At 39.9% G+C, this 26,274-nt stretch overlaps 1 protein-coding gene across 1 annotated transcript in view; it reads right to left on the reverse strand.

Annotated features, from left to right (window-relative positions):
• LOC122316294 overlaps positions 1-25,819 on the reverse strand; it is a gene marked incomplete at its 3' end in the record, with an annotated part of 63,164 nt that extends 37,345 nt beyond the window's left edge. Inside the window, exons 1-2 of the mRNA XM_043132844.1 lie at positions 25,353-25,819; positions 15,573-15,739 (exon numbers count right to left, since the gene is read on the reverse strand). Coding sequence (XP_042988778.1) covers positions 15,573-15,739; positions 25,353-25,819 — 634 coding nt within the window. The remainder of the gene's footprint in view (positions 1-15,572; positions 15,740-25,352) is intronic.
• Positions 25,820-26,274: the final 455 nt, after the last annotated feature.

Here is a 26,274-nt window from a genome sequence, read left to right on the forward strand (position 1 = left end):
ATATTGCACGCCCTTAATCTTCCAGAGTTTACCTTTTCATCATTGTAAGTAATTTTTCAAATAATTTCTTGAGATTTAAATATATTTTTACACTAACATATTTTCTGTAGTCTGTTTGGTTATGCTAGACCTTGTGTACGAGGAGTATGGAGTTTGCGTTGGATTGGAGGATGGGATGGTTTGTGGAATTGGATTATGTTTGGGTTTTTATATGTTATGTTTGGTGTCATGACATTCATCATTATGTTCATGCATTTTCATGTTTTAGAGATGAAAACTTTTCATGTTGAAAAAGGATTTTGGGCATGTGTGTATTTGAATGGATTGAAAGGAATGACAGAAAGGAAAAGGAACTATAGGGATGGTGTGATACCCCGTTTTTACATGTATTTTCACTGAAGGAGTATTTTAATTTAATTAATATATTAGTTCTTTTATTTTAAATTATTGTATTTTAATTGGATTTATTTTAGTCGTTTTATAGTTTTTATATTTGTTTTCGTCGGATCAGTTTTTAGACTCTGGAGGTGAGGATTGGACTTCATTTCTTTTCCTCATCTTTTCTTTTTCTTCTCTTTTTCTTTTTCTCTTTTCATTTTCTTTTTCCTTTCCTTCTTTTCTTTTTTCTTCTTTTTCTTTCTTCTTCCCATTCCTTTTTCCGTGCGACGTGCTCTCTCTCTCTTCTCACTATCGCCGTCCAACTTGTGCCGCCCAGCACCGCCGCTCGCCAACGACGTGGCCAACACCACCCACCCAAAAACTTCCCCCTCCGGCCAGTGAACCACCCCACCAAGTTTCACCTCCATCTGAGCCACCGTTTGCCGCCGAGAGCCCATCTAAGCCGCACGGTTTTTGTACATTTCCACCACCGTCGCTCCACCTCCGGCCACCATCTTTTCACCACTTCATCACCTACCTCTTGCCGTCCTAACCCACCCATTTCTGGCCCCGATCTGTTGCCGAAGCAGCTCCCACGAGCTCAACTCCGATTTGCCCTTTTTCGGCTTCCACCGCCACCCACGGCCAAAACTCACTTCCATTAACTTCATAAACATCTCTAGGCCATTCCCTATCAATTACAAGTCTTGGTTTGTCCCCGTTCAAAAGTGAGTATTTTACAACCCATGGCCACAGTGTACTTTACACTGTTACGTTGTTTTTTCTCCGCCGTTTGCAACGTCGTGATCCTTCAAAAATTATCTTATAGCGCTGTAAGTATTTTCCAAACTCTATTTTAGATTTAAATATATTATTGCTCTTACAATAAAGTATTTGACTGGTTGGTTAATTCCAGACTGAGTCCGAGGAGTCGGGGGCCGGATGGATTGAGGACGGAGTTGTTTGTTATTGTTGATTTTGTGATTTGGTTGGATGATTTGTATCTTGAGGTGTGCATTGCATGATGCATTCATTTGCATTTATTAAATTGAGAAAAACCGATGTTATTTGTGTAAACAGATTTTCAAGTGCGTGTGTATCACGACCCCAAGCCGAGATGGGGTATTATCTCGGTGGATCATCACTCGGGAGCTTAATATACTGAGTGACGTCCCCTGGGTTGTTGCTGGGCGACAACGGGAGCGGGCGGGATGGTAACGCTCTCGTACCGACTTCGTGGCCCTTTGCTGGCGAGGGCTAGAGGATGCTTGGCTATGTATGCGCTGGGCGCGGAACTGGGCATCGCTCGTTACGAAATCACATGCATGGTCGTTACTCGTGGTGTGACGATGGGAGCCAGGGTGTGCGGATGACCCCTAGGGGAGGTCATGGTGCATTCAGATTAATTGGTTATTGAATTGAGTTGGATTTGGTCAAATGAGACTTTTGGCGTGAGTTGGAAAGTAATATGTTTTTTTGGGGCCAAATGGGATTTTTTGGCGTGCGTGGGAAAAATGTGGTTTTATGGGATATGTGCATTTGGCATTCTTTCATGCATATTGTTGAGTTTAATATGTTTTTATCTTGTGATGTTTGGATCTTTACTTACCTACGGCACCATTTTGGTACCGTAGATTTTGATGCAGAGGTCGAGGAGGAAGAGGCTGAGCCCAAGGAGGCAGTTCCGCTAGAGTATTGATTTGGAGTTTCATGCCTTGTAGTTTGGTGTTAAAACAATATTTGTGGCTTGTAATATTTTATTATGTATGTTTTAATCAGGTTTGTATTAAACAAAGAAAAATTCTGGTACTTAATTATAAGACTTTTGTTATCCACTGCGTGTTTTTTCTTTGCACACTTGTTGCATGTACACACACTTGGCACTTGGCGATAGGGTGGTGACCCGTGTTGTTATCATCCCGACGTCTCAATTTCCACGTGTCCGTATGTGGGATTTGGGGGCGTCACAGATGGTGGTAAGCAGGGATGGTGGTAGAGTCCCACCTGTGATTCTCACCTATGGTGTAGGACATAGGTATGGTGGTAAGCATGGATGGTGGTAAGTCCCGCCTGCGGTGCACACAGTAGGGATGGTGGTAGAGTCCTGCCTGTGATTCCCACCTATGGTGCATGCGGTAGGGATGGTGGCAAGTCCCACCTATGATTCTCGCCTACAGTGCTAGTAGTAGGGATGGTGGTAGAGTCCCTCCTACGATTCCCATCTTCAGTGATCGATAAATGGATAGGTTGAGCCATTTTCCTAGAAAATAAAGGTTTACGATTAAATGGATATGAGTATCATTTTCTTGGAAAATGGTGGGTTTATGTTTGGGCCATTTTCTAGGAAAATGACAGATGATACTTATTGGCGTATTTTGGATAAAATGGGATTTTTGGTGTGCATTGGGAAAATGGTCATTTTCAAGGAAAATGATGGTGTTTGATCTCATGCATGTTTTAGCATGTGCACGCATATATGTTGGTTGCATTAATGTATTTTTATATCTTGAGTTGTTTGGTTAGTTACTTGCTAAAACTCATAATCTCACGTGGTATTTGAACCCTACGGTTCCGTTTTATGAAATCATGGATTTTGATATAGATGTGGACATTGAGTCTGAGGGATCATCTCCACCGGAGGAGTGACCTGGGGATGCTTTTCCTGTTTTGGGATTTGTTTTCTACTTTTGTTATGTATTTTGGTTTGTATTATATTTTTACCGGATTACTGTATAACTTTTGAAGGCATTTTTATTTTGAGAAATATGTATTTAAAATTCTGGTACTTAGTGGACTAACTTTTAATTTTCTGCTACGACTTTTGTTGTACCCTTTCTGCATGTTGCACACACTTTGAGCACTTATCGTTGGGGTATGTGACTTGTGTTGTCAGCATTCCGATGTCACGATTCCCACATTTCTGCATGTGGGATTCGGGGCATCACAACAGTGCCACAAAACACACCTCACAAACTACACAACCACGCTACAACTTCACACTCCACAATCAAATCACATCAACACAGTGCCTAACCCTTCGTCTTACATAATCACCACTACATAATTGTCCCAACACTTCAAACTAAAATATCATAGCACACGTTCTACGACAAACCTTCACATAATCAAAACTCTGATCACTGATCACAACACAACACACCATTCACAACACCAATCCAAAATCAACTTCGCAACAGTATAATTCTTAATATAAAAGGGATAGAAATTGTACCACAGTGAGGGGCTGACATCACTACGTTGCTTGATGCCTGCCATGATCTAGCAGTGCAAAGAGGGTCAGTTGAGGCGCAGTGGTCACTATCATGACCTTAAAATAGGGGCTATTTGGGGTTGAAGCTAGGGCTTGGAGTGCTTTGTGGTGACAATAGGAAGTGGAAAGGTTTTGTCCTTCATGGTTGTCCGAGATCCCCCACACCTTGAGGTGGTGGTTCACGGTAGCATGGGAAGGGGTTAAGGCCATGGGTCAAGAGAAATAGGGAAGGAGAGGAAAAGGCACGGGGGTAGGGGTCATTGGATGGAGATGGTGCTAGACCTGGGATGAGGCTCATGCTGACCTGTGGTGGCCTTGGGAAGGCATAGTAGCACTGGGAACACGAAGGAGAGAGAGAGGGCTACAGGCTTCTAGAAGGAGCGAGATCCGTGTGGGTGAAAAGTGATTGGGGTAAAGAGGTGGATGCCAGTGAGGGGTTGAGCCATTAGGTGGTTGTTGGGATGTGGCGAGGGGCTAGCCATGAGGTGGCGTCAAGGAGAAGGGGAGAGGAATTTAGGAGAGAGAAATGGATTGGGTTTTAGCACAACTGCAAAGAGAGAGAGAGAGAGACGGTCGGAGGTGGGGTGGTGATGTTGACAATACTGAGGTGGCGACTGGGCTAGGTCGTAGCGGGTGTGCAAGAGGTGAAGAGGAATCGGGGAAAGGGGGGGGGGGGGGGAGGGGGGCAACAACTATTGGGTAAGGGAGATAGAAAAGCAAGAAGGAAAATGAGGGGTCTAGGATTTTAATCTAGGCTCTTCATCCTAGGGTTCCTAATTTGATCAAGGGGTAGGGATTTAAACACTTAGAATAAATAACTAAATAATATGTAGGTGAGATAAAATACAACGGGACTAAATTAAAATTCAAACTTTGTCTTATAAATCCTAAAGTAATATTTTCATTATAAAATAAAATAATGAAGTGCTCTAAATATTTCTAAGAGAAATAAATCCATCTAAATAATAGAGTTTTTAACATAAAATAAAATAATGAATATCACATAATATTCTTAAAGAAATAAAATAATTTAAATAAAATAATTTTCTACCTATATTATTTTCGGGGCTTCAATTATAAAAGGATTGACTTAAAATTAGACTTGGTTCAATAATATCAAAAATACCCCTTTTTAAAATAATTTCAGACTTTTAAAACATTTCGAAGGCTTTAAAACATTGGGTCCCATTTAAAAATCACCCGCTTACACACTTCAATATTTAAAACGAGTAGATGGGACTCGTGACCAATCGAGAGAAAAATGAGCAGTTAGTGACATTAGGAATGTGAGGTTGAGAAACGTTTTGCACGATTAGTCTCAAATGAATATTTCGGAATTTCTGGCGCAACAAAACAATTTTTGTTTTCTGGATGATAATTGTTCAAAAACACATTTCTATTTATTCAAGACACTTCGAAATTGAATTTTATAAAATGAAAAGTACTTTAAGTTTCGTATGATTATTTAGGATTTTATAGTGCAATGTTTAATTTCGTCTTTTTTGTGAGTGAATAGTAGCATATGCGATAGTGCCATATGGTATGCAGTCCAGTTGATTTCATATCATAGTGGAGAATGTCCAAATTTGTCTAGAAAAGTTTTATTTAGACACTCGGCAAGATCTTAACAATATTTGGTGAATAGTTGAGAACACTTGGCATCATGAGGAACCACAAGATGGAAATGTGAAGGAAAAATCAAGTATTGTGATCATGCCAACTAAGCCATACCCTATTCCATCCAACCAATCATTTTTGTGCCAAACCAAAGAAGGTTTCGACCCTAGTGAACTCCAAATATTTGAGATCCAATTGAAGCCCCAAAAACCTTATGGAAGTCGAAACCCTAAATGGTTTCTCAAACCTTAAATATGACCGATTTAGCTTAGTGTTTAATTACATGATTAAGTCACTTCTTAATGCTATTAACCACTCAAATTCATGTCCTTACGCCCTCATTCATTCTCTTATACCTTAGTAATTTCATTGGGCCAAGAAAAATTGGTTTTGGACTTGTTAGAAACCTAAACTTCAAACCAAACCCTCTTGAAACTCAAAATGAGGCCCAATTGGTTTAGGCTCATTAAGGCCCACTAAAAAGCTCCACCTATGTAATACTTGTTACACCACCAAATTCAGCTTGAGACATGCAACACAAGGTTACCTGCCACTGTTCATGACAATTAATGATGCAATGCACCTAGCATGCATCTAGCAATATGCAATATTCGCAATGGATAAAATTTTTTTTTCTTTGAGCAATATTATGTACAAGAAGTAATGTATCCCACAAACATAAGTAGACTTTATGAAATTCACATGATAACTGATATCCAAAATATTATAGTACTTATTCAACAATTCTATAACATAAATAGTACTGGAGACAAAGCTCCCTAAGTACATGTAAAACTAAGGTGCCTACTAGGCTAATCCATCGAGTAGCTCCCTCAACTCGGTCAAAGACGCCATATACTATTGATGAAATGGAGCATCGAAGCGATGGGCTCCATGTTGTGCCATCGCTATCTAGTCGACCACCTTCAGTCAATCATCTGTCGTGTCTCCTAATACTAACATGATCTACTATTCTGAGGGGAATGATAGTTGGGACTACTACGATGAAGTTTGAGTATAAATCTCATCAAGTTAATAGATAACATAACATATAGGTTAAAGATGCTTAGATGACACTAAAAGCATAATGTATAGATGATCATAAATAAGCTTGATGTGACTTAACATTTAACAAGACGTGTACTGCATGAGAAGAACTGAAATGACGTGAACTAAACAAGACATAAAACTGAACGTGAATTGAATATGAATTGAACTTGAATTGAACATTAACGAATTGAAATTGAACATGAACTAAACTGAACGTTAAAAAACATGAGTATAAACGTGAAATATATGAATTTTAAATCTTATTTAACAATTAAGCATGATTATAAAAAGAAAAATGTGAGTGCTACATGGGTCCCCTTGAGTTGTGTGGCCCAACTCATTATTGTATCACAACACAGGTATTTGTACTAGCTGTGAGTACATTAACATACGTGCCAGTTCATAGGTATTTGCACCTGTTGCGGAACATGTAATGTACGTATCCTATGTTAGGTATCTGGATCTGCACGAGGACGTATAAAATAAAATTGAAATTATGGCAGCACCATTGGCTTTAGTGCCTGACTTTGAGCTAATGACCAGTTAATTAGGCTACATTTGAAACCTATTGATCATTACCATGTCAACCCAAAGAATTTCACACTAGTTTAGACACTCCAGTATAAACAAAGGAGTTCTACTAGGATATTCCTAGTATTTAGGGCCATGATACACAAAATGTAATCTAGACATGACGTGACATGAAATAGACATACAGCATCTAACATGACATAACATGTAACAAACAAAAATTACATGACATGGCATAACTTATAACAAATAAACATTACGTGACATGAAAAACCTTATAACAAATAACATTACATGATAGAATATATAGTTTAACAAACAAATATTTCAAACAGAGTATAAATTGTGACAAATAAATATGTCATGGCAGAATTTAATATGCGTAACAGTCATACATGTACTGATATGGCATAGCATGGAATATAGGATAATAGAAGTACATAAATAGTAATTCACTCACCCATCACACATGTATAGTAATCTGACTGTAAGTTAGAAGTTAACTTACAGTGATTGTCACGTCACGGAGAAAGCACGGAACACAAGAAACTATAAGTAAGGATTTTTAAACGTTAGAACTTTATTACTAATAACTTAGAAATATGAAAATACTTAAGGATTTTGCATCCAAACTCCTAAACTCACCAAAATTTACATACCTCACAGAAAATTTTCTTTAAATCTAAATATCTAATTAGAAAAATTTAAAACACATCACCACTTTCACAAACACACTAAGGCCGAAACCTTCGAAGGCAAAAACACTTCGATTTTTGTGCAATTCTATCAATCTCATTCCTAATGCTTAAAACTAAAATATTGCAACATGGATGATCACATCCTATGTGTAAAATCATCCATGATCAACAACTAAACTCACTTTACAAAAATCACAAAAAACCTTTTTAAAACAAAGCTCCAAGATTCAACTAAAACATGACCTTCAATTCTCTAAGTTTTGCCTCTTTTTAAAACATTTCCATGAACTCTGAAATTTTAAAGATAAACTTTCAAGATATTCCTAACATACTCATAAGAAATATCATCATTTGAATCATCAAGTAAAAATCACTAAAAGTCACAAAATTCATCCAAAAGTACTCAACTTCAACACTTCACCAAAAATAGTTTTTCTCAAAGTTTGGTTTTGATCAACCGACTTTATCTTAAACATACCATGAAAAAAATCATTAAATAAAAACATTACATGGTTTAAAAATATGTCCTAAAGTATATACAAGCATTAAACTCAAGATCACATGGCCATATTTGCATCAAAACATCCATACACCTGAAACCACAAATATGTGACCTAACCGAGTCTCTTCATGCATACAAAATCATATCTTTAAAACCAACACCAAAATCCTAACATGTATATAAAAGACTCAGGTTCATCATATAAAAACATCAAAGCCATTGGAGCATGATATTATCACAAATGATCCAAGCTTTCACAAAACAAAAACTATTTTACTCCTTCCAGTTTTCAACTCTTTAGATCTATGAAAATATTTCATCAAAGCTTATAAAATGCAACGAATCCTCATTAGAATTTCATATAAACATGTTAACTATACTCTATAAAAATATCAGACCAAGATCATTTCAGTAGCTTGTTCAAACACACCAAAATAACAAGCACTATCCAGTTTACCGCTCAGGGTGGCCTTTTCGAGCTCACAACAACTTTTGACCGATCCAATGGCACCATGAAAATCAAGAACAAATATATCCATAGAAGCGATACTCAAATAGAAACACTCTTGTGAAGCGAACTTCATGAGATAATACCTAAAAAAACATCAAAAAGGGTGTGCAAAGTGACTTAGAAAAACTATCCGAGAGAACTTTTAGGTTTCTATTCAAGGAAAGTGTTGGAAATGGATAAAATGAAAGGGAAATAGACTAGAAGCCTTCTGTCACAATTGAGGGGTGATGATAGGGCTGTGAATGACCTTGAGTGGTGGTTGTGTCAACCCAAAACAATGGGCAAAACCAGCCCATGGTATTTCTACCTAGAGCTACCGTGTGAGACTTGGTGAGTGAGGTGACTTTGACCTTCGCATCAAGTACAACTCATGGGGAGAAAATTCCTCCACAAGCCTTGCGAAGGTGGCCAAATTTCGTGGGTCTTAATTGAGTAGGTCTCAATTTGGGGTTTAAAGAGGGTTTGGCTAAGGTTTGGATTGCTATTAAACTCAAATCTAACTTTTCTTGGCCCAATGAAATTTCCAAAGTTTAAATGATTGAATAATAATTTCATAACATGAATTTTATTGGTTAATAGCCTTTGGAAGTGATTTAATCAAGTGATTAAACACTAAGCTAAAATCGGGTCCATTTAGGGTTTGGAAGCAAATTTGGGGTTTGGGGAAACCATTTAGGGTTTTTATTTCAATCAAGATTTTGGGATTTCAATTGGATTCCAAATATTCAGGGTTTCACTAGGGTTCAAACTCTCTTTTGTTTGGCACAAATTGGATGATTGGATGGAATGGTGTTTTGCTTAGTTGGCACGATCGTAATGCTTGATTTCCTTCACATTTTCATCTCATTGGTGCCAAGTGTCAAATACTATTCACTAAGTGTGGCTAAGATCTTTCCAATTGTCTAAATAAAACTTCTCTCACCTAATTTGGACATTCTACATTATGATTTTAAAAACACTGCACTTTGTGCTACTATCGAGGTTATTATTCACTCAAGAAAAAGTGAAATTAAACTTTACACTGCAAAATTCTTAATATACATACTAACCTTGGGGTTCAAATATTTTATTAAAATTCAACTCCAAAGTCCTCAAAATAATCAAAACACGTTTTCGAACAAATATTTCGTCCAAAAACTGAAAATGAGTTTATTGTACCATAAAACCCTAAATATTCAAACGAAACTAATGGCGCAAAACGATTTCCATTCTAACACTTCTAGGTACCTCAATAAATAAAGTTACACTTCTGAAATATAGTGAGTGGTTACAATTGACTATGCAGACCAACTAAAACCTATACAATTAAGTTGATTCGTTAAAACTTTGATGCTTTCACGAGATTCCTAAAGAAATTCAACCCTTGCATTTCTGGTAGGCTGTTACAATGCTTCTTGAGGAAGTTTCTCCATTACAATGAGTGTACTTTGACTGCCTTTATCAGCCCAAATATTAGCTGATAGGAGGGCTATCAACCATCTCACCACTCCCCATCACAAGATAGCTTCCAAGGCTGAAAACTATGTGTTGTTGCCAACTATTTAGCCCATGGGTTTGGCAAACATAACCACCATCAAGTGGTCACTCTCACATCTCCTCTCAGCTCTCTAGCCCTACATACGTTTTCCATGGCTTGTTCTTCATGCTTTTGTCACTTTTACTTTGGTTTCTTGGAGAGAACTCTAAAGGAGACTTCAGACAGTTTTTCTAGCCATTGATGCTTGATTTGTTTGAAGCCTTTGTAAGTAGATCATCATTAAAGTACCTGAAAACAATTGTTATTATATGAGTCTAGTTTCCCTTGAAGTATTTTGTATGCTTTTTCATGTAGGTTTTATTAGTAAAAAGTTTGTTTAAGCATACAAAGGTCAGATTGGGAGATAGTTTGGATATTGTGTAAATATTTGGTTTATATTATGAGGTTTTTGGCAAGATATTGGTCCAATTTGTTTATGGTTTAGATTTAACATATTAACACGCAAGTTTGATTTGGATTTGTTGTATGTTTAGAGTTTTACTAATAGTTTTGCATGATTTTAGAAAGTTGGAAACTGAAGGTGTAAAAAAAACTTCTATTTTGAAAAAGTTTTTAGCTTTTGTTATGAAAGCATGATCTTGTGGTTTTGATATTGACATATGTTGATCTTAAAACTTTTATCTATACGTTAGGAAGTTATTTTGAAGATTTATTATTTTGATCTTGATTAAATGAATTTTTATGCATGCTAAAGTTGGGTTAGGGCATAAACTTGAGGGTCATGGTATGTTTTGTATTTTAATGAAAGTTTTGCCATGTGATCTTAAGTTTAATGCTTAGATCAAGTTTAGAACTTGAATTTGAGGTATATGATTTTATTTCTTGATGTTTTACTTCATGAGATACTTGGATCTTGTGGTTTGATCTCAAATCAAAGCATGTGGTACTTGGTTTTGAAGTTAGTATGCAAGCCGATTGTATTGGGTGATGTTTTGTGATTTTTGTAGTCTTTGATTTGTTTGTCCAAGCATGTTATTCCTTAGGATTGGGTTATAAACATGTTAAGAGTATGTTTCTGAACTTTAGAGTTATTGGAGTTGATTTGAAGAGTGTTAGACCAAGAATATCAAGGGTTGTTCTTTTGGTAAAAAAACTTGATGTTTTGGCATATTTATTGGTGTAAGAAATTGTTAGTTTTCATGATAAGTGTGTTTTAATGTCTTAGCATGATTTTAAAACATAGGATGTTATTTTTATGTGTTGCATAAATTTGGTTTAGCATGAAAGTTGGAGTATGAAATAATTGCAATAAAAATCAGGAATTTTAGTCATAGTATGTTTCGGCCTAAGCATAGTTCTCATTTTTGTGATGCGTTTTAAGTTTTTCAGGTTCAATATTTAGATTTAGGACAAAATTTACATGAAAAATAAAAATTTTGGTGAGTTTTTGGAGTTAATATGTGAAATCCTTAAATTGAAGGCAAAATGGTCATCTATCCACATATAGAGAGGTAAAATAGTAATTTTGTGCTAGTTGACGTCATGCTACAATCATTGTTATTTTGCGCTATTAGAAATATCTCATTTCAATTCATGTTATTTTGTGATCAGCTTATAATTTGTCTTTCAAGCGTAGAAGCTGTCAAAGTAATACAAGGATGAGTCCAGGATCGTATTCCACAGGGACAAAGAGTTATCAAAGCGTTCATGAGATTTCCTTTGTGTAAAAAAATGTATCGATTATGAAAGATGAAAATAAATGTGAATCTATGTTTCTGAAATTACCAAAACTAGGAAGTTTAGAGAAAATGTGTAGCGAATGATTTAAACTTGTAAGAAACAATAAAACAAACACTTGGGATACAATTTTCACCCACTGATTTGGAGATGGATTTACTTCTCTTTTCACATTCTCTCAACCATGATCCTATTCCTAGAAGTCATGGTCGGATAATATAGCAATGAACAACAATTCTTGGCCTAATAAAACTACTTGACAGATTATATAACAATTGTAAAAAAAAGGTGAAAGAAAACCATCAAAGTCTTGTTACTTGTTCAAGTATTAATTGTGCATTTACGTCTACAACTAATCTAAACCAAGAACAAAGAACTTCGATCCTTTCTAAATGTAAACTGAAATATCATCCACCAAGTTAATCATTGAAATCACATAACATTGAAGAAAAGCCACTCCAAATCAGTCATAGGTTACTCATTGAATCCCAAGTTCAAAATCTAGCCTATCATTTCTAAATTAGCAAAATATCTACAAATGATGAATCCTAACATTACGAGTTGCTATATTAAAAATAAAATACAGAAGGGTAAATAAAACAAGTCGAATGATAATAAGAAAAAGAAAATAACAGTCTGGAAAACACAACTGCCGAATCAATACTGGAAAGAAATGAAAAAAAAAAAAAAGAAATTAAAACTCTGCCGACTGAGGTCTTAAACGAAAGAGCAACACTAAGAATGAAAACTCAAAGAACAAAAATAAATCCCAGCCGCCTACTATCTCAAACGAAAAAGAAAGTGAGAGTAACAGCCAAAACCAGCTGCTTTCTACTAGACGAAAAGAAAGGAAACCATAAAAGCTCTGCTGCTGTGTCCGTCCAAACGAAAAACAGAGTGCAAAATAAACTAAATACCAGCCGCCTCTCTGAAACGAGAAGAAAAGAAATAAATTTCAAGACTACCTACTGCTATGAACGAAGATCTCAACGAAAAAAGAAAGAAAGAAATCTAAACGAAAAGCTGGAAGATGAATGAAAACAAAACCAGAAAACTGCTAGCGTCTCCAACGGAAAATGCAAAAAAATAAAGTGTGAAAGACAATAAACCAGCCGCTTCTCTTAAATGAGAAGAAAAGAAAGAAAACTGAAAACGAAAAAGAAGAGAAAATAAAAGTTGTAGCTGAACGAAAAACCAAAAGAAACAGCAAGAAAATTAAACTGGCTGCCCAGCGTCTGAAACAAAAGAAAAAAAAGTAACAACTCTAGCTTCTCAACTCTCCACGTCTCTAATGAGAAGGAGAATATATGTGCCAGCCAAAAACAAAAACAGCCGCATAAAAACAAGTTGAAAAGTAAAGAGTCAAAGATCTCCTGCTGCTGCACGTTCAGCTGTCTTCCATGCCAAAAGTCGTCTGTCTATGCGTGATCCCATGTGAGTTTGGTCTGCATGTGTGCATGTGTGAGTCCGGCTGTGTCTTTCTGCTACTGTACAGCGTGTGTGAGTGGGTGTCACTTTTCTGCATGTGTACAGCGTGTGTGAGCTGGTGTGAGTGGCTGCTCTTTTTTTCTGCAACGTGTTGTGTTCCTGCATGTGTGAATCCGAATGCTCTGCTGGTCTGCATGTGTGAGCTGGTCCCATGTTTTCTGCATGTGTGCATTTTGAATGAGTGTTGTCCGAAGGCTGCTGTCCTTGCACTTTTCTGCATGTGTGAGTCTACTGTAACGTGCTGCCCGAGTGGGTTTGTTGCTACATGTGTAAGTTCTATTCTCCTGCTGTAGCAGCTTGTGTGAGCTGGTGTGAGTGGCTGCTGTCCATGTGGTGCCCGAGTGAGTGGTTGCTGTCCAAATGATCTTCTTTCTGCATGTGTGAGTTGGTGTGATCCGAATGATGTTGCATTTGATCTCTATTAGATGAGATTCCATAAAACCATAATCAATTTCTCTATTTTCTCATAGGTCCGATTCTTTCTTTCCTTCCATAAATGCCCTACAATATATAAATGAAATGATATTATAGTTTAAGTATTTCAAAGTCAAATATGAGACTTTGATGTGCAAAAATATTGACATCAATTAATTTGACATTCAATATTAGAATTTGATGTATAATTAAGTGTTCAATCCTTATTTGACAAAATAAATCACTCATTTAAACAACTTAATTATGCAATTCTAACCCTTTATCACACCCCCCAACTAGCTTTTTGCTAGACTCTAGCAAATAAAGTGAATGAATTCGTGCAAAGGTGAGATTTCCAACTACAATTTCAAAAGAAGTTCGAGAATCACATACCATGAAATAGACTTGTTGAGTTTAAGAACACTGGAGATAGATTAATCTGAATTTTGTATCAACTAAGAGATTTATACACAATTTAGTTAATCAACCAAGGGAATTACATGTAACAAAGCTTGTTTTCTTTCAAGTGCATGGAAATGGGGTTAGAATTCCAAGATTGACTACCAAGAGACATTAACAGTTTCAATCACAACAACCAATCTGAGAAAACCACATGGTCTTACTCTAATTCAAAACAATTGTAGTGGCGGCTTTCACGCTATTACACTTTGGAAGGCGCCTACTTTTTTTTTTTTTTTTGTAAGGACCCCGGTAATAGGCAGCATTTTCCACTACACAAATGTAATTTTTGTTTTTTTTATGTTTTTAGATTTCCTAGTGGGGTAATCGGACCTATGAATGTGCGCTTACCCACACTTTCACAAGTCAGCCGATATGATTCATTAGAGTCTCAAACAATTGAAGTGTAAATCAACCAACAATGACTCAATGTAGTCTTTCTAGGCCTTCCGAGTATGTGTTGTGTGTGTTTTAGCAAAACTTTTAACAGCTTTCCCTTGGTTTAACAACTAAATAAAATGGATAAATCCCTCTTTTGACATATACTCTTATTTGCACTACATTCCATGACCTCAACAAATCCTTTTTTTTTTTTTTTTTTTTTTTTTTTTTTTTTTTTTTTAAGTGGACCAAAATATGTCTAAGGCATGCAAACAAAGAAATAAATTCTCTTCCACCCTCCAACTAGATTGTAGCATTGTCCTCAATGATGCAAGAGAAACGAAAGAATTTATACAAAGAGAGTAGTTAAGGGGCAAAACAACTAAAAGAAGAACCGAAAATTCAAAGAAAAACTGAAGGAAAGAGGAAAAGGAAGACCTGGATAGCTTTGAAAGGAATGCAGCCAAAATAAAAGATAAAAACTAAAGAACAAAAGAAGACAATGAAAAGAAATGGATAGATCAAGAACCATCAATTAGGATCAAGCAAATGTAGAGTAGATTCCTCAGGTACAAAGTTAGAAATAAAAGGCTTGAGCCTTTGACCATTAACCTTAAAAATGTTACCATTGAGAGGATTCATTATCTCTATAGCACAATGAGGAAAAACAGTTTGTACCACATAAGGCCCACTCCATCGAGACCTTAACTTACCAGGATCAAAAATCTTACTTTGGATGTGTTTGTTGGCTAAACATCTTCGAAACATTTGGTCAGAGCAATATTTAAACAAGTGAAGGTCATCATAAAAAAAATTATTCAACCTCAGATTTGAATTTTCGAGTGTCCTGAGTGCTCCAATGAGATGGTGTCTGTCATCTGAAGATGGTTTTATGGGTGCTACCCAAGGTGGCGACTCTGCAAACATTGGTTGCCAAGACACCCCATGCCCGTTTCCTGCGAAAGAAACATTAGAAGTATCATCAAGTATATTTACATCACTTAGCACACTTTCTAATGACAAATGCAAATCAGTAGAAGGAAGATTCAAGTGAAAATCCTCATCAAGGATATTTTCCAGCAAATTAACTTCCTTAACTTCTTCTAAATCCTGAGGTTGCCTGCAACTATTAAAGATATTCAGCTCCAATGTCATGTTTCCAAAACTCAATTTCAAAATTCCACTTCTACAATTAATTAATGCATTAGATGTAGCAAGAAATGGTCTACCAAGAATTACAAGAGCTTGAAAAGTAAATGGATTTGACAAGTTCATATCAAGCACCACAAAATCCACAGGATAGTAAAATTTATCAACTTGAACTAAAACATCCTCAACTATACCCCTAGGCATTTTTATAGATCTATCAGCAAGTTGCAAAATGATAGGTGTGGATTTCAGTTCACCTAAACCAAGCTGTTCATACACAATGTAAGGCAATAAATTGACACTTGAACCAAGATCCAACAAAGCGTGACCAATTTTTGAATTTCCTATCACACAAGCAATTGTAGGTGCTCCAGGGTCCTTGTATTTAGGTAGTGTATTACTCTGAATGATAGTACTAACCTGCTCTGTGACGCCCCCAAATCCCCACGCACGGACACGGGGAAATCGAGACGTCCGGATGATGACAACACGGGTCACCACCCTAAGACGAGTGCCAAGTGTGTGTAAGAGCAACAAATGTGCAAAAGGAAACGCAGCGGATAACGAAAGTCATATAACTAAGTACCAGAATTTTTTTTTAATATAAGACAAGCTGTTTAAAACATACATAAATAAAATATTACAAAACACAAATATAGTTTTAAATCAAACTATAAAGCATAACTTCGACATCAAAACTCTGGCGGAGCCGCATCCTCGGGCTCAGCCTCCTCCTCCTCGAATCCTGCACCAAAATCTACGGAACCAAAAATGGTACCGCAGGTAAAAAAATCCAAACACCACCAGATAAAAACATATAGAACTCAAACAATATGCATGAAGTGATGCCAATGCGCAAAACCCATAAAACATATTTTTCCACGCACGCCAAAAATCCCATTTGGCCCAAAAACAAATCCTTTCCAAAAACCACGCCAAAAGTCACATTTGGCCTATATCCATCTCAAAACATTATCCAATTTACCCGTATGCACCATGACCTCCCCTAGGGGTCATCCGCACACCCTGGCTCCAGTGCCACACCGCGGGTTACACACACGCATGTGACACCTAACGAGCGATGCCCAGTTCCGCGCCCCGCGCATTCGTAGCCAAGCATCCTCTAGCCCTCGCCAGCGAAGGGCCACGGAGTCGGTGCATAGAGCGATGCCCGGTTCCGAGCTCGGCGCGTTCGTAGCCAAGCATCCCCTAACCCCCGCTCCCGTCGTCGCCTAGCAACAACCCAGGGGACATCACTCAGTTTATTCTGCTCCTGAGTGACCAGAGGAGCTCCACCGAGATAATACCCCATCCCGGCTTGGGGTCGTGATACACACGCACCCGTAAGTCCACTTACGCCAATAAAACAGGCTTTTCTCAATTAAACAAAAACACACGTGCATGCACCATGTAAATGCCATATCAAAGCACAAAAATAATCAACCAACATAAATCAATAAAACAAGCAACTCCGTCCTCCATCCATCCGACCCCCGAACTCCTCGGTCTCAGTCCGAAATCAACCAACCAGCAGATAAAATAATTGAATGAGCAATATATATTTAAATCTGAAAATAGGGTTTGGAAAATACTTACAACGCTATATGGTATTTTTAGAAAACACTCGGCGTTGCAAACGGCGGCAGGAAAGCAACGTAACAGTGAAAATTCACTGTGGCCATGGGTTGTAAAATACCCACTTTTGAACGGGGACAAACCAAGGCTTGGGATTGATAGGGAATGGTCTAAGGATGATTATGAAGCTATTGGAAGTGGTGGTTGGCCGTGGGTGGCGGCGAAAACGGTGGAGGAAGGCCGGATTTCCCAAAATGGAAAGCTAGCTCGTGGGAGCTGTTCCGGTGGCTATTAGAGGCCGGAAATGGGTGGGTTAGGACGGCAAGGGACCGGTGATGAAGTGGTGAAGAGGTGGTGGCCGGAGGTGGAGCGACGGCGGCGGATCGGGGCAAAATTCGTAGGGCTTCAAGGGCGTTTTCCGGCCAAACGGCTGGCCGGATGGGGCTGAGGTTCGGTGGGGTGGTGCGCCGGAGGGAGGGGCTTCGACCGGTGGGGGTGGTGTGCCGCACGGTGGCGAGACGGCGGTGGGTCGAGGGGTTGAGCTGCTTACGGCGTGGGAGAGGAGAGAGAGAGGGTCGCGGAACGCACGGGAGAGGAAGGAAGAAGAAAAAGAAAAGAAAGAAAAAAGAAAAAGAAAAAGAAAGAAGAAAAAGAAAAGAGAAAAAGGGAAAAAGGAAAAAGGAAAAAAAAGAGAAATGAGGTCCAATCCTCACTCAGGGAAAACAAAACAAATCCGCCGAAACGAGATTAAAAACCATAAAACGAGTAAAAGAAATTAAACACCACTTCAAATAAATTAAAAACCAATTTTAAACGCAATAAATTAAAATAAATAAACTAATATATTAATTAAAATAAAAACAACCCTTCAGTGAAAATACATGCAAAAGCGGGTCATCACATCCTCCCCCCCTTAAAAACAAATTTCGTCCTCGAAATTTGCAAGATCAACCACCAACTTAAAACAAGCCACATAAAAACACATAAACCACCTGTGAGCAAAATTAAGATACATACCTTCATTATTCAAACAAGTATGGGTACTGCTCCCTCATGTCTGCTACTCACTCCCAAGAGAAGTCTCGAGCTAACGGATCTCCCCACGCCACCTTGACCAAAGGTATCATCTTGGACCTCAACTGTTGCTCCTTCCAATCTATGATCTGTGATGGAACAACTTCATAAGTGAGATCCGGTTGCAACTGAATACCCTCTGGGTCGACGAAGCGTGGCTCTTGCTGTCCAAAGCTCTTCTTCAGGGATGATACGTGCAAGACATCATGAATATCCCCAAAATATTCTGGCAAAGCAACTCTATAGGCGACGGACCCTACCTTCTCCAGAATTTGAAAAGGGCCGACATACCTCGGATCCAACTTCCTCTTCTTACCAAAACGCTTAACACCTCTCATGGGAGAGACTTTAAGGTAAACCCAATCACCAACTTCAAAAGATAACTCTCTCCTCCTGGTATCAGCTTAACTTTTCTGGCGACTCTGAGCTGCCGCCATTATATCTCTGATGATCCGGACTTGGCTTTGCATCTCTTGAATTATTTCGGGTCCAATAATCTTACTTTCCCCGACTTCATCCCAACACAAGGGCGACCTGCACTTTCTCCCATAAAGAGCTTCATAGGGAGCCATCTGAATGGTCGCATGGAAGCTATTATTATATGCAAACTCGATGAGCGGCAAATGGTTTTCCCAACTCCCTTGAAATTCCATGACACACGCTCGCAACATGTCTTCAAGAGTCTGAATGGTGCGCTCTGATTGGCCGTCTGTCTGCAGGTGATATGCAGTACTGAACTTCAACTTAGTACCCAAAGCTGCCTGCAAACTCTTCCAGAACTGTGACGTGAACCTCGGGTCTCGATCCGACACTATACTCTTTGGTATGCCGTGCAGCCGCACTATCTCCTTGACATACAAGCGGGTCAACTTACCCAAGGAATCGGTGTTATTAACAGGCAGGAAATGAGCACTCTTCGTTAACCGGTTAACAATCACCCAAACAGAATTTTTCCCACTAGGCGTTCTCGGCAAACCCACTACAAAGTCCATCGTGATGTCATCCCATTTCCACTCAGGAATAGGGAGGGGTTGGAGCATACCTGCAGGTCTTTGATGCTCGGCCTTCACTTGACGGAATGTGTGGCATTTCTCAACATATAAGGCAATATCCTTCTTCATTCCATCCCACCAGTAATTTTTCTTCAAGTCCCAATACATCTTTGTACTACCGGGATGAACTGAATAAGGGGCCACATGAGATTCTGCCATGATCCGCTCTTTGAATTCTGAATCTTTAGGGACCACTCTGCAATCTCGGAACCGAAGTATCCCATCTTTATCCATGCTATAATGCAACGGCCCTCGAGATTGTCTGACTCTTTTTCTGATATTCAGCAGCTTCGGATCCTTCCTTTGAAGAGTCTTCAATTCTTCAAAATCAGTTACCCGAATATCAAGAACTGAAGATAAAATCTCTTCTTGCTGCGAACTCTCAATAAGGAGCCTTCTCATCCCACAAAGCAACGAATCCAATTCTGACAGCTCGGCTTCATCTTCCAAGTGCGACTTTCGGCTCAAAGCATCAGCAACTATATTAGCCTTCCCCGGATGGTACTTGATCTCAAACTGATAGTCACTGATTAGCTCTAGCCATCGCCTCTGCCTCATGTTCAGATTTTTCTGGGAAAACAAATGCTTCAAGCTCTTGTGATCAGTAAATACCTCGCAAGCTTCCCCATACAAGAAGTGCCGCCAGATCTTGAGAGCAAATACAATCACAGCCAATTCTAAATCGTGCGTCGGATAATTCTTCTCATGGTCCTTTAGCTGACGAGATGCATAGGCAACAACCCGTCCTTCCTGCATAAGGACACAACCCAAACCAAACTTAGACGCATCATTGAAGACTATGAATGGCTTATGCGGTTCTGGGAGTGCTAACACTGGTGCCGTCGTCAACCTGTTCTTTAATTCTTGGAAGCTTCTCTCACACTTATCTGACCAAACAAATTCTGTATTCTTCCGAGTCAAAGCTGTGAGAGGTTCGGATAGGCGAGCAAATCCCTCCACAAATCTTCGGTAATATCCAGAAAGTCCCAAGAAACTCTGGATCTCGCGCACTGTAGTCGGGCGCTGCCATGACAAAATGGCTTCTACCTTACTAGGATCAATAGCCACTCCGTCTCGGGAAATCACATGCCCAAGAAATTTAACTTCTTCCAACCAGAATTCACACTTGCTGAGCTTGGCGTACAACTGGTGTTCTCTCAATTTCCCAAGTACCAGACGAAGATGATACACATGCTCTTCAACATCTCGGGAATAAATCAGAATATCATCAATGAATACTACCACAAAGGAATCCAGATAAGGTCGAAATACTCTATTCATCAAATCCATGAAAGTAGCAGGGGCATTAGCTAACCCAAACGGCATCACCTTAAATTCATAATGCCCATACCTCGACCTGAAAGCAGTTTTAGGCACATCCTTGTCTCTGATCCTCAACTGGTAGTATCCCGACCTCAGATCAATTTTAGAGAACACAACTACTCCTTGAAGTTGATCAAATAAATCATCTATCCGCGGGAGAGGATATTTATTTTTGATGGTCACCTTGTTTAATTCCCAATAATCTATGCACATACGGAGGGTTCCATCTTTCTTTTTAACAAACAAAACTGGTGCACCCCACGGTGAAGTACTAGGCTGAATAAACCCCCTCTCTACCAGCTCTTGCAACTGAGTCTTCAACTCTTTTAATTCAGCCGGTGCCATGCGATAATGAGCTTTATGTACAGGAGCCGCTCTAGGTTCCAAGTCGATAACAAACTCCATTTCCCGAACAGGGGGTAGTCCGGGCAAGTCATCCACAAGCACATCAGAGAATTCTTCCACAACTGGAATGTCTGCCAAAGACTTCTTCTCAGACGGCGTAGACAGCATCTGAACCAAGAATGCATCCGCTCCCCATGCAATCTCTCTTCTTGCTTGAATCGTCGATATAATTACCGGCTTTTCTTTCAATTTACTCCCCGCAAATTCCAGACAATCACCATCTGGAAGCTGAAAGCTAATTATCTGACTTCTGCAATTAATGCTCGCAGAATATCGGTATAGCCAATCCATCCCGAGGATGATATCAAAACCCAACAGCTTAAACACCACTAAATCAGCATCCAAGAACCTTCCCTCAAAATTTAACGGGCATCCCAAAGCAACCTTGGAACACCACACCATTTCACCATCGGGTAGAGCCACTACCATAGACTTCGGCAACGGTTCCGTGACCAAATTACACACCCGAGCAAAAGTGGAAGATACAAACGACTGTGAAGCACCGGAATCAAACAAAGTGCAAGCATAAAACTCATACAAACGGACTCTTCCTGAACCAAACACATTAACCCATGAAATCCAAAAAAAACAAAGGAGAAACCAAATACACCCAAAAATTAAATCCAACTTAAAATTAAATTAATCCATACCTGTAATTACTCCAGCATCATGGGTCACTGGTGCCTCATCATCCACCTCTCCGGGTGTGACAGCATAAACCCGGGCTTGCACTGTTTGTCTCGGGTTGGTTCTTCCACCGTGTCTACCTCCACGGCTTCCTTAAACTCTGACGGGGCATTCCCAAGCAATATGTCCCACTTGGCCGCACCGGTAACACTGGGTCCACTACTCAGCCGACACTCGCCCTCATGAGCTCTATTACATGCTCCACAAATTGGCACCCGTCCTCCCATACGAACACCTGAGGACGTTTGAGGTCGAGTTCCGGTCCACTGAACAAATTTCTGAGGCGAACCCGAGCTGCTTCCTTCACCAGAAAAACTCCGCCTCTTATGTCCTGGAGGGGAGCCCATATTCAAATTATTTTCTCGCTCCACAAGGGTGGCCACATCCACTAATTCCTGAAAAGTGGATATTCGATGGCTGACCACCATACGGCGTATATCAGGGCGTAGTCCCTCCTGAAAACGATCAGCTCGCATCTCCTCTGTGGCGATAAGGTGGGGAGCAAATCGCCCAAGTTCTATGAATCTCCGGGCGTACTGTTCCACTGTCGTGCCCCCTTGGACCAAATTTGAGAACTCTCTTGCCTTTTGCTTCCTTACCGATGCGGGAAAGAAGCGGTCATTAAATTCTTTCTTGAAGCGCTGCCAGGTCACAGCAGCGAAAGATCCCAATTCTGATTCCAGCATCACCCTCTTGGTATCCCACCAATCAGACGCGGTACCTTGCAACAGATAGCTGGCGTAGAGTACCTGTTGCGCCTCGGTGCAACCACACACCTCATATGTTCTTTCCAGGTCTTTGATCCATTTTCCAGCTTGAAGTGGATCCTCTTCTCCAGTGAAGTGTGGGGTCCTATGTGCCAGGAAGCGCTCATAGGTGCATCCGGCTTGCACCATACTACTGGACCCTCCTGGGTACATCCAAGGCCCTCCCTGATGTGGCCAAGGACCACCTGGTTGTGGCCAAAACCCTCCTTGTGGTGGACAAGGCCCTCCTTGTTGTGGCCAGGGACCCCCTTGTTGTGGCCAAGGTCCTCCTTGTTGTGGCCAAAGCCCTGTCTGTTGTGGCCTAACATTCTGCTGCATAAACTCCGTCATCTGCCGTATTGCTTCGGCTATGGAGTCATCTCTTGAGGTATTGTCCCGTGGCTCCTGAGTAGATTTCCTTGGTCTCCCCATTTTTTTTCCTGCCACAACACAACTCTTGACCCTCCTTTAAGAAAACAAATAAAACCATCATAAAACCAAAAAAAAAACAAAACCAACACCACACAGCAAGAAACAAAAGAAACCAGCATGCAAAAACATAACCAAATAAATAAAAACAAGCAAACAAGCTCAAACAAATAAAACAAATTAAATATCTGTACTTAACATAATTTTTTAAAACACAACCTTAAAAACATTCTGGTACTACCTACGGGACATGTGGTTTTACCCAGAGCCAAACCACTCTGATACCACCTGTGACGCCCCCAAATCCCCACGCACGGACACGGGGAAATTGAGACGTCCGGATGATGACAACCCGGGTCACCACCCTAAGACGAGTGCCAAGTGTGTGTAAGAGCAACAAATGTGCAAAAGGAAACGCAGCGGATAACGAAAGTCATATAACTAAGTACCAGAATTTTTTCTTAATATAATACAAGCTGTTTAAAACATACATAAATAAAATATTACAAAACACAAATATATTTTTAAACCAAACTATAAAGCATAACTTCGACATCAAAACTCCGGCGGAGCCGTATCCTTGGGCCCAGCCTCCTCCTCCTCCTCGAATCCTGCACCAAAATCTACGGAATCAAAAATGGTCCTGCAGGTAAGTAAAATCCAAACACCACCAGATAAAAACATATAGAACTCAAACAATATGCATGAAGTGATGCCAATGCGCAAAACCCATAAAACATATTTTTTCACGCACGCCAAAAATCCCATTTGGCCCAAAAACAAATCCTTTCCAAAAACCACGCCAAAAGTCACATTTGGCCTATATCCATCTCAAAACATTATCCAATTTACCGTATGCACCATGACCTCCCCTAGGGGTCATCCGCACACCCTGGCTCCAGTGCCACACCGCGGGTTACAACCACGCATGTGACACCTAACGAGCGATGCCCGGTTCCGCGCCCCGCGCGTTCGTAGCCAAGCATCCCCTAGCCCCCGCTCCCGTCGTCGCCCAGCGACAACCCAGGGGACATCACTTATTTTATTCCACTCCCGAGTGACCAGAGGAGCTCCACCGAGATAATACCCCATCCTGGCTTGGGGTCGTGATACACACGCACCCGTAAGTCCACTTACGCCAATAAAACAGGCTTTTCTCAATTAAACAAAAACACACGTGCATGCACCATGTAAATGCCATATCAAAGCACAAAAATAATCAACCAACATAAATCAATAAAACAAGCAACTCCGTCCTCCATTCATCCGACCCCCGAACTCCTTGGACTCAGTCCGGAATCAACCAACTAGCAGATAAAATAATTGAATGAGCAATATATATTTAAATCTGAAAATAGGGTTTGGAAAATACTTACAACGCTATATGGTATTTTTAGAAAACACTCGGCGTTGCAAACGGCGGCAGGAAAGGAACGTAACAATGAAAATTCACTATGGCCATGGGTTGTAAAATACCCACTTTTGAACGGGGACAAACCAAGGCTTGGGATTGATAGGGAATGGTCTAAGGATGATTATGAAGCTATTGGAAGTGGTGGTTGGCCGTGGGTGGCGGCGAAAACGGTGGAGGAAGGCCGAATTTCCTAAAATGGAAAGCTAGCTCATGGGAGCTGTTCCAGTGGCTATTAGAGGCCGGAAATGGGTGGGTTAGGATGGCAAGGGACCGGTGATGAAGTGGTGAAGAGGTGGTAGCCGGAGGTGGAGCGACGGCGGCGGATCGGGGCAAAATCAGTGGGGCTTCAAGGGCGTTTTCAGGCCAAACGGCTGACTGGATGGGGCTGAGGTTCGGTGGGGTGGTGCGCCGGAGGGAGGGGCTTCGACCGGTGGGGGTGGTGTGCCGTACGGTGGCCAGACGACGGTGGGTCGAGGGGTTGAGCTGCTTACGGCGTGGGAGAGGAGAGAGAGAGGGTCGACGGAACGCACGGGAGAGGAAGGAAGAAGAAAAAGAAAAGAAAGAAAAAAGAAAAAGAAAAAGAAAGAAGAAAAAGAAAAGAGAAAAAGGGAAAAAGGAAAAAGGAAAAAAAAGAGATGTAGGAAAGAAATGAAGTCCAATCCTCACTCCGGGAAAACAAAACAAATCCGCCGAAACGAGATTAAAAACCGTAAAACGACTAAAAGAAATTAAACACCACTTCAAATAAATTAAAAACCAATTTTAAACGCAATAAATTAAAATAAATAAACTAATATATTAATTAAAATAAAAACAACCCTTCAGTGAAAATACACGCAAAAGCGGGTCATCACATGCTCAGTAAGGAAAGCTTTCTTTTGCACATTTAATTTTCTTTTCACAGTGCATAGATCCTTTAAAAATTTTGCATAGGCAGGAATTTGCTGAATAGCATCTAACAAAGGGATGTTAATCCTAACTTGCCTAAAAACCTCAAGAATTTCAGCAAGATGCTTATCTTTATGCAACAGAACTAATCGTTGAGGAAAAGGAGCAGGTATAGGACAATGAATTTTCTCATGCTCATCAGACACATGCTCTCCATCTTTATTAGAAGGGTTAGAAGCCTTACCAGAATTGTATGGCTCATGTACTGGAATGTTTACCACCTTACCACTTCTTAAAGTAGTCACCGCTTTGACTGACTTTAAGTTAGGATCCTCACTTATTGCTTGCACTTGATGAGGCTGCCCTTGTGGATTTGGTTGTGACTGTGCAGGAAATTTACCCTTCTCTTGGGTACTTAAAGATGTAGTCAGCCTTGTGAGGGAACTCCTTATGTCATTAATTGCCAATGAATTCTGGTTGTTGAGTGTTACTTGACCTTGCATGAATTGTTGAAGTGTCACACTTAGCTGCTGAACCGTATCTTCAAGTCCATTCTTTTGCATTGGAGGTGCTTAAATTGCGAGTTGAGAGGGCCCCGGAGCCAAGGTTGCTGGAGCTACATGCTGGTCACCCCTCCAACTGAAATTTGGGTGACCCCTCCATCCTGGATTATAAGAATTAGAGTTAGGACCAGAATATGGTTTATGTATCATGTTTACAGCATTAGATTGGTCCAACAATACTTCTTTGAAAGCAGGGATCAGGGGACATTCATTAGTTGAATGCCCATGATCCTCACATATGCCACACTTCTCAGAAAATTTAGGAACAGCATGCACTTCATTTACTTTCTTCAATTCCATGGCTTCCATTTTCTAGGCAGCAAGGTTAATTTAGCAAGCAAATCATCATCTTCATTTATAGTATATTTCCCATGACTAGACTCAACTTGCCTAGACCTATCATGCACATAAGTTGTGTCCCAAGATTGGGCATTTTCAGCAAGATAATCAAAATA

The sequence above is a fragment of the Carya illinoinensis genome, chromosome 1 (genome assembly GCF_018687715.1).
Source record: "Carya illinoinensis cultivar Pawnee chromosome 1, C.illinoinensisPawnee_v1, whole genome shotgun sequence".
In the NCBI taxonomy this organism is placed as follows: domain Eukaryota; kingdom Viridiplantae; phylum Streptophyta; class Magnoliopsida; order Fagales; family Juglandaceae; genus Carya; species Carya illinoinensis.